The sequence below is a fragment of the Ostrinia nubilalis genome, chromosome 26, assembly GCF_963855985.1.
Source record: "Ostrinia nubilalis chromosome 26, ilOstNubi1.1, whole genome shotgun sequence".
Taxonomy (NCBI): domain Eukaryota; kingdom Metazoa; phylum Arthropoda; class Insecta; order Lepidoptera; family Crambidae; genus Ostrinia; species Ostrinia nubilalis.
Window position 1 is genome coordinate 2,081,931 of NC_087113.1, and position 10,340 is coordinate 2,092,270.

The 10,340-nt window shown below is 35.7% G+C and overlaps 1 protein-coding gene across 1 annotated transcript; it reads right to left on the reverse strand.

The window, feature by feature from the left end:
• Window positions 1-4,880: 4,880 nt before the first annotated feature.
• LOC135084420 (transcription factor MafK) lies at window positions 4,881-9,723 on the reverse strand. The gene is made up of 4 exons (XM_063979206.1): window positions 9,435-9,723; window positions 9,237-9,355; window positions 8,565-8,667; window positions 4,881-6,452 (listed from the first exon to the last, which is right to left on the reverse strand). Exons 1-4 carry the CDS (start codon window positions 9,477-9,479, stop codon window positions 6,306-6,308), a joined length of 414 nt encoding a protein of 137 aa, XP_063835276.1. The 5' UTR covers window positions 9,480-9,723; the 3' UTR covers window positions 4,881-6,305.
• Window positions 9,724-10,340: the final 617 nt, after the last annotated feature.

Below are 10,340 nucleotides of genomic sequence, written 5' to 3' on the forward strand. Positions count from 1 at the left end.
TCATTAAGTAGGTAATGTTATTTTTAAAGAATCAAATTAGGTAACTACACATAATAATTAATAAGTAACTCTTTGAAAGGTAGGTACTTATTAATTAGCGGTGACGTAATTTTAGATAAGCATAATACCTACTTAGTATAATTACTTATATTTATGTTTAAAGTTTTCTGAAAAAGGTTATTTCAAAACCTTTAAAGTTGCAACCTAAATGGAATAATCTGCTGCGATGATATATTATTTGAATAGTATAAAATGCCGAATTGCCAAAAGCCTACCTATCTATCTGCGAAATAAGAGCTACATCATTACACCCAAAGTGCAGGTCATCCGAATCACAGCTTTGCGGCGCCGCCTCGTTAGTGCAAGCGCTAAATGCACATTCGTACAAGTGCTCTACTGTGCTAAGTGCTACACTTGTGTTTAGCCACGTAAAACAGTATTAATAGGTCACCCGATGGACATGGATTGCCGTTTAGTTTTTAAGTTTAATGGTTTAACCATCTTACTAAAAAGTTACTCGCTTGTTGAACTTTGTTTTAAAAGGTGTTTCTTCCATTCTGAACGCAACTTTAAAACACTGTTCAACGAGTGTTTAATTGTTATTAGTAAGGCTTTAGGTGTGAGTCTAAAATTACTAAAATCGGCATCAGTAGGTACCTAGGTTATGCAAGAGAGCCTCCAGTTCCCCAGTGGTTGAGGGTTCTTTATGAAGCTTGTAAAATTACTTGTCCCGCATCAAAATAGGTCCAGCCAAAGACGAGATAATTACGGACTAACATACAAGTCAAGGTAGATCCCAAGGTGGACCGACGACCTCATAATGGTAGCAGGAAGACGCTGGTTGCAGGCTGCTACTAACCGTGCGATGTGGAAGTCATTGGGGAGGCCTAGGGGAGATGGGCCCAAAGCGGGTAACTTAAGGTTTGTGTCAATAAAAAAGACGTTACTGCAGTTGCAAAGTTATATATTTTTAATAATTCGTACAAGTATGTATTAAACTTTGTAATAAAAACTAAAAATCACTTCTCTTGTAACAAATCACTTCAAAAATTTAAGAACTAATCAGTCGGTCATTTTACCCGGTTTGCCCGCAGGGGGTGCCCAAAGCGGGTATGGCCCCTGGGGAAAAACGGGTCGAGACTGGGCAAGGCGAGGTACTGAAGTTGGCTTTGGCTTTCTTAATGTTAGTTCTATATCTCTTTTCAAAGGCTTTACACCAATCTTCTCCAGCAGTTTGACTTTTGAAAGGGTGCGGAATTCTATTGCTCTCTGCATATTGATATACGTGAGACAAAAGTCCGATTTTGTCAGACCAAAAAAAAGATTATCCATGTGAAACAAGACTTCTATCAATTCATATTCTTGTTCAGCCAAAACAACAAAAATTACCTATGAAAGTACCATTTTTGTATCCATATATAATTAGAATAAGAATAAGAAGCGGTTACCCGTTTTACCCATACCCGCTTTGCCCAAAATATACTTTTTCACGTTTTGTAAAATAATTTCAAAATCTTTATCAGAAATGTTGCTCAAACAATAAGAATTCTACGCTGTTTTAATGCAGAATAATACACAAGTAACAGATTCAACACAACTTTAAACAGAATGAAGTAATTCATATTCACATTATCTTGATATTTTTTTGTGAAACAGGCAAATAAAAACATTCGCGTCTCGGAGCTCCGCCGCGCGTCGCCGATGTTTCGGCCAAACTGATTCGTGTCGAAACGAGTTCGGGCGTTGCCACGAAACGCACACATGTGCACAATCGGCTTGTATACGTGAATAACGAAGGCTACCCGCTTTGGGCGGTATACCCGCTTTGGGCTCACCTCCCCTATGTTCAGCAATGGATGTCCTGTGGCTGAAATGATGATGATAATGATACAGGTCAAATTGGAAACCTCCTTTTTTGAGACAGTTAAAAAGTAGAAACATACCAATCGCGAACTAAAAACGTACAACGCCATCTCTTATCAGAACAGTGTAAACGAACTACTTTCGAGTGCTTATTCTGGTGGCTTACACAATGGTTGTGGAAACCTTCCTTTCGCCTTCATTTTCTTTTCTCAAACGCTACAACTCGTTCAAATTCGGCATCGAGTGGTCGGAAGTAGGGTTGCCAGGCGTCCGGGTTTAGCCGGACATTTTTGGCTTTTTACGGCCTTTCCGTCTTTTTTAGGTTTTTATGTGGACGTAGCTGCTGCGCCAGTCGAAAGTCAAGCGTACAAGTAAGTCATACAGGGTGGAAACGATAAGTGATCTCACTCGATTATTTCTAAACTATACAAGATATCTAAAAACTGGTTACTGATCCTGAAAGTCCTTCACGAGCTCTATCCAACGGTACCAATTATAGGTTACAAAATAAACTGGATCTATCCGAAAATTCAATGTTTCCAACTTCCATACATTTAGTTAAACCACATAATATTAAAAACTATACAAGATATCCAAAAAGTGGTTACTGATCCTGAAAGTCCTTCACGAGCTCTATCCAACGGTACCAATAACAAGTTACATAATAAACTGGATCTATCCGAAAATTCAAGTTTCCAGCTTCCATACTTTTAGTACTGTCACAGTCATGGCACTCAAGGCTTTATAATATTATAGCAAGTAAAGCCTAAAATCAACGTTTTCCTTGAATAATTTTAAATAATAATGCAATTTACGAGGTCATTTTAAGTGTTTATTATTTAATAAAAAAAATAACACTAATATTGTGTGGCTGGCATACATTTAGTATGGAGGCTGAAAACATTGAATTTTCGGATAGATCCAGTTAATTCTGTAACCTATTACTGATATCGTTTGAAAAAGCTCGTGAAGCACTTTTAGGATCAGTAACCAGTTTTTCGATATCTTGTATAGTTAAGAAATAATTGAGTGAGATCACTTATCGTTTCCACCCTGTATATGGCGATTTTTCAATTATTTTTTTTTAAATGCTATGATTAGGTTATTAAATTTAAAAGGACGTAATCCACTTAGAGCACCTGCCCAAATAACACCTGCATGAATAGCACCTGGCCTAGTCCACGAAGAGCACCATAATTTGTTCTCTCTCTTCGTTTGAATCCACGAATAGCGATGTCGATAAGTGCTCTTTTAAAGATAAGTCTAAATAAAGGTGGGTTCGAAACCCACCGCCGCTCGACTATTGTGGTGAGCCCACTCGTAACACAAGCTTATTTAACTAAACACGAGGGGCTAATGGGACTATTAGTAATTTGGGCACTACAAATTGCTAATAATCTTTTTTTATTTTTCTTTTTAAAAAGGTATGTCCAGCTTTTAGGGTAAAATGACCGGCCAAACTACGCACCGAGTCCGGCTTTTGTGTTCAGACCTGGTAACCCTAGTCGGAAGGGCCTGGAAAATGTAATTATTGACTGACGGTCTAAAAGGCCACTTTCAAAGTGCGGTGCCACTCGACCGGCCGCGATAAAATATTTATTAGTGTTAAATAGATCTTGGAGGGTTAAAAATCTTTTATTGGAGACTTCTTTTTGAGGCAGGAAATTGACGGTTTGGTTTTTATTTTGTCGTTTTATCTTCATTGACAATGAAAGAATACTTATCAAACCCTCAAAAACTTTATTTCCTACACTTATACTGTTATTTATACTTGACCAGCTTTCCGCCCGCGGCTTCGCCCGCGTGGAATTTTGTCTGTCACAGAAAAACTTTATCGCGCGCGTCCCTGTTTCAAAAACCGGGATAAAACTATCCTATGTCCTTTCTCGGGACTCAAACTATCTCTATACCAAATGTCATTAGAATCGGTTCAGTGGTTTAAGCATGGAAGTGAGACAGACAGACAGACAGAGTTACTTTCGCATTTATAATATTAGTATTAGATGAAACAAAAGGGTTGATTGATTTTACTACACAAATACAATACAACAACTAATAATTTACTTTTCACAGAAACAATATCAAATAATATAAGTCCCATACCACAAGCATACTAAATGACTGATTGCTGATGATAATAATTACATAAATTTTGTATGGAAAGGTTTTTTTTAATAATGTACTTGAACTTCGGGAATAATCCTTTTCCTTTGATCAAATAAAATAATAACAATCTGCCATTTATTTCCAATTTTATTTAAATTTACTTGATGAGATTTGTATTATGTTGTATGTGATTTAGCTTGTTACATCAAAAGAAGTACCTACTTAAACGGTTAAGTGAACGGTTTTAACAAAAAAATCAAACACGATTGTTATCTAAATCTACTTTATTTTCATAATATAATATCACTTACATACATAGTTTTATTTCCTTAAAAATATCATACAACTCATCCGATTAGTTTTTTATAGCGGCTTTTTTGTAGAAGAGGAAAAAATACGTTAAAATAATGATGAACCTATATACATTGTAAATAGAACATTGATAAACAGTAGTAAAGAGTAAATAAGGTAACTGTGTGAAATAATAACATGGCAACTACATACAGGTGTCCCAGAATGGGTGAATCAAACTGCTAGGGGAGGTAGCTCTACTAATATACTATCCCTAAAAAATATGAAAAAAAAATAAAGCGCATAAGGACACAAAAAAAATGTTTTTGAAAAAGTGAAAATAAATCAGCTTTGCCTAAGTATCTGGCTATAATTGCTGCGTTTGGAGTTTATTTGTACTTTTTTCTTACTAATATTAATTGTACATGATCGCTTCGTTTGTCTGTAAACAAACTTTTCAACCGACTTCAGAAAAGGAGGATGTTCTCAATTCGACCCGTATGTTTTGAATGACTATATTTCGAGTTCAGAGCACTTTTTAAAAAAATACGAACTCAAAAAAATTTTTTTTTTCATATTTTTTAGGGATAGTACATTAGTAGAGCTACCTCCCCTATCAGTTTGATTCACCCATTCTGGGACACCCTGTATAATAAGGCTGGGTTGCACCATCTTACTTTAACTTTAACAAACGTCAAAAGCTGTCAAACTCCATACAAAAAACACCAGATATGGTTATAGTCACGGTTAAAATAAACTGGTGCAACTCACGCCCGTATTCACAAACATTACTAGTGGACGCGTGGACGCACAGGGTGACACACGAACCAATCACAGAGCTCTATTCAACGCTGTGCGTTCGATTTGCTGCTTCACTAAGCAAGCATCGTTTGTGAACGGGCGTCAGCCTAAGTCCTAGCATTCATAATCTAGTTACAAATATTTTAAGAAAAACCTACTTTTGAACTACAAATAAATTAGGCAAGTAAGTTATTTTTTATTTTAAACAGCTATTCAATTGAGACAAGTTATTGAGGAGGTATAATTTTTTAACTATAATAAAATTGGGCTTACAGGTACAATCACTTCTTTACTATTTAATAATAATAATGTACAAATTGATCATCTATGTAGTTCCAAATAGAACAGGTTTTCACATACTGGCAATGACAAATCTTACTTAATTCCAACCACCTTAACTATAAAAATTACACTAGCAATTTATGAAAATAACTTTAAAAAGATGTCACTTTCTTTACTAGAATAATATTCTAATGTACTAGTTTTATAAGTGCAGTTAGAACTGCTACATTTACAATTTTGAACAAAATAAGAATCTTGTTATACATAAAATATATTATTTTTCTGTCTGTAGCACTACTAACTACACAAGTTATTGTATAATATTGTTGATCTTTTACAATAAGGTGTATCCTGGATAAAAAAGCAAGAGTTAGAATAAGTCAGTCAACTTTTCAAAAAACACTCCACACATATTTTTCACTTTTTCAAACTAATGAAAATTGAAAGAGATAAAGGACGCCAAAGTTCTAAATAAGAGGCCCGTGACGTCAAGGAGTGTATAAAAGTGTGGAACTTTGTGACGTCACGCGGAACATGTGACGCATCATAACTTCGTAATTAGTTGTTTGATTCGCAAATAAAAAATTGTGTCCAATATTTTCTACACTATAATATTATAAAGAGGAAAACTTTGTTTGTTTGTTTGGTTGTAATGAATAGGCTCAAAAACTACTGGACCGTTTTTAAAAATTCTTTCACCATTCGAAAGCTACATTATCCACGAGTAACATAGGCTAAATTTTATTTTGGAAATAAATAGGGTTCCGTTAAATATGTAGATAATGTAGTCCACGAGTGCGAAGCCGCGGGCGGAAAGCTAGTTTGTTAATATAATTGACGGACTAAGAAGTTTCTTTTAGGAAACTAGCTAATTCATTAAACAAACCTTATTAATTTACCAAAACAGTAGACATCTTTCTAAAACTGCTTTCACTACAACTACTAATTAAATTACGTACAAACTACGGCATCATTTCGAGTTCGTGCGGCAACGGAATGTTCTTCATGACGGCGAATCTCTTGAGCGCGTCATACTTGCTGCGTAGCGCCTCAATCTCTTCACGGATCCTGGTGTTCTCTTCTTGCATTAGTTCCATGTCGTGCCATTCCTGGAATGTATTTAAAAAGACGATTTAAAATTAAACTGACTCCAAAAAAGTACACTAAGAGTAGGCGCACACCGTTGGTTTTTCGTCGGCCGATAGATTAGTCGGGCAGTTGATCAGTATGGGAGTGCGCACACTACGCCGATTCGATTTGGCCGATTCTTCATACAAATTAATAACGGGCACAACTATCGGCCAACTAAAAATCAACGGTGTGCGCATACTCTAAAAAATAATAATTTTATTATTGAAAAAATAAAAAACTTAACTGCGTAAAAATTAACTAGACATGTCTGACACAGACAGGTAGACAACTATGGCTGAAATGCACCACCTAACTTTAACGGTAACTATAACGATAACCGGTATTTTTTGTATGGAGTTTGACAGATTTTTGACGTTTGTCAAAGTTAAAGTAAGATGGTGCAACCCAGCCTATGTGTTTTAAAAACAACATGTATAGCCTGACCAGGAACATAAAAACCCTCGCCATGTTGCGGAAAACTAATGGTACTAATTTATTTTAATGGCAACAGTAACTGAAAACTTCATTGACTTGTCACCTTGCATGTCAGTCTATTGCTGTCAAAGTGTAAACAAACTTTATTTTAAACTAGCTTTCCGCCCGCGGCTTCGCCCGCGTGGAATTTTGTCTGTCACAGAAAAACTTTATCGCGCGCGTCCCTGTTTCAAAAACCGGGATAAAAACTATCCTATGTTCTTTCCCGGGACTCAAACTATCTCTATGCCAAATTTCATCAAAATCGGTTGCGAGGTTTAAGCGGGAAAGCGTAACAGACAGACAGACAGACAGACAGACAGACAGACAGAGTTACTTTCGCATTTATAATATTAGCTGGGATGTGCGCAATTGGTTTTATGAATTAAATTGCTAAAATATTTTTATAGTCGTGGAAGAAAAGTGGTTCACAATGTGTTAAAGTATTTGTCGAAGAGAAATACTAAGGGTTCGGACAATATTTTCATTGAATAATGTTTCCGACAAAAGTTGTCAAATTGACTGACATGTTTATCGTATAGTACAGTCCACTATGAAAATTAGCTGTGGTTTGTTTCAACTACCTATTTTAAAATTTTTTGTCACTTTCTAAGTGTTGAATTTTATGGGATTGGGAAAGAAGTACCGAGTTTGAAGCGTTCATGAGCAGACATTGCAGTTGAATATTCAAGTTTTGAATTTGATTATTGATGAATAATAAAATAAATTCTACTAGCTCGATTGATGGTTTCATTTAATTTATTTAAATCAGGTTACCTATAATAATATTGTTTCGTTCATTTATGAAAATATCAAATTAGCTCGTAATCCTGAATCCTGATACATAAAGTTAGCCTATTAATTTAACACAGGTACGACTGTACTCAGTGTTGCACTATCAAATGCAATTGACGCGCCTCTATGCCAGGGTTTTTATGTTCCTGGTCAGGCTATAACTTTATTATTCTATGTCAGCATTGTAGATTTTTGCCCGTATTCACAAACATTACTATGAGGTCTCACAGTGTGCGTGGATGCACAGGGTGGCACACGAACCATTCACAGAGCTCTATACAACGCTATACGTTCGATTTGCTGCTTCACTTAAGCAAACATTATTTGTGAACGTGGGCACTTATTAATCTATGTCAGCATTGTAGATTTTAATCTCATTAGATATAAAATTGATAATATGTTATAAGCTGCCACCTACAGTTTTTTATCTTTGGAATTTAAGTAAAATTGAAATTAAACACAAGTTCAGCATACGGGGTGGAATTTTGTAATGCCACCTGGAGGGAAATTACTCTTAATACTGTAGATAGAGAATTTTACTCAAAGAAAACATTCCTTTATTTTTTAAAAGAAATAGAAGTGCATTCAAATATTTTCAAAAATTTGTGAATTTTCAAAAAATATTCGAAAATCTTTGAATGCAGTTCTATTTCTTTTAAAAAATTAAGGAATGTTTTTTTGAGTAAATTTTTTTATCTACAGTATTAAGAGTACTTTTCCTCCAGGTGGCATTACAAAATTCCACCCTGTATATGAAGCATTTGATAGTAAAGGTTTAGATTAAAGTTAATGGTAATTAAAGAAGTTTGAATAGTAATTACCTGACTTTTTTCCGTTTCCAGTTCATCCTTCTGCTCTATTCGTTTGATGCGGCACGAGGCAGCGTAGCCTCTGTTCTTGAGGGTTCTTCGACGTTGTTTCATTCTACAAAAACATTATTAATTAAAGTTAATTTTAACAAAAATAAACTTGTAAGCTTATTCTTTGAAGCCTAGGTTTTTTCCAAAGTAGAAAAACTTTTGGTATGTGTCTTTTATAAAAGACACATTACCGCAAAAATTTCAAGGCAATAAGATGATACCTTCTTTGGAGGAACACAAGTATTGTTCTTGTACTCACGAAGGTGAGTAAGCTTTACTTGTGTGTGTATGTGTACATGCTCATAACGATAGCAACGATAGTGTAATGTCTGTCAAAACGTTTGAAAAACGAACAGTAGCGAGCCACCACACATGTAAAGCTCACTCGCCTTCATGAAATGCAAATGTTAAACTAGCTTTCCGCCCGCATGGAATATTGTCTGTCACAGAAAACTTTATCGCGCGCGTCCCTGTTTCAAAAACCGGGATAAAAACTATCCTATGTCCTTTCCTGGGACTCAGACTATCTCTATGCCAAATTTCATCAAAATCGGTTCTGTGGTTTAGGCATAAAAGAGAGACAGACAGAGTTACTTTCGCATTTATAATATTATTATAGATTGTAGAAAATACCTGACGATCTGATCTCGAGTTAGACCTCTCATCTTGAGCTGCCGATTTAAGTCTCGTACTGAGATGGAGACCAGCTCGTCATCGCTGATCTCAGCGCACGGCGTTGGCGATAAGGGAGCCTGGAATTCAAACAAGTTTTTCACCATAATTTCTAAATAAATCTTTATTTTACTGTGTTATTAATGAGTGAAGCCTCACCATAATTGCTTTCCTTACACCCAGCTCTTTCAAATCATGAGGCATAATAAGTTTTTAGGTCCCAAATAGAAACGGGGGCTCCCGTTAGATTTCCACTCACTGGTTCAGCCTTTCACTTGCACACAATGAATACTGGGAAACAGTTGATGATGTTTATTTCTGCACAGCAAATAAAGTAATTAATAATGATATTTTTAACAATAGTCGGGGAAATCAATATTCTAATATAATTTCCAGAAAAATCACAAAAACGCAAATCCCATTGAAAACAAATACCATTTCCATAGACTACTAAACTTGACACTTGACAGTCGCTGTCAAACCAAAATTGGATCGGATTCGGATACACATTAAATATTCGGTTTATAATCCTCTAGAACAGTGTTTCACAACCTGTGGTCCGCGGACCCCAGGGGGTCCACGAGCATAATGTATGGGGGTCCGTAGCCTTATCTATGGATCATTTAACAATCATAAGTAAATTCCACCAAAAGTCTCGTTATCGATATTTATTTTGTTATACCTTTTTTATTATGGGGGTCCTTAAATAAAATTGTACTTGATTTCCTAAGGGGTCCGTGGACAAAAAAGATTAAAAAACGCAGCTCTAGCTAAAAGGTGCATTAAAGCCCGTATTCACAAACGATGCTTGCAAACTCAACAACAACTCGAACTTACAGCGTTTTATAATTTATTCTTAAACATTTTTATAATAGGTCAGGAAAATCACAGCTGCGCGTGGTTTCGAAATTGGTACACGTTGATAATTTGCTTTGTTCATAGAAAAATACGTACACACAGTTAACTACAAAGCTTAATAGACATAATGGTAGGCTTACGCGAAAATAAGCCTTAGCCTTTAAAGATCAATCCTAAGGACCATAAATTATGGGCACCCGCGACCGC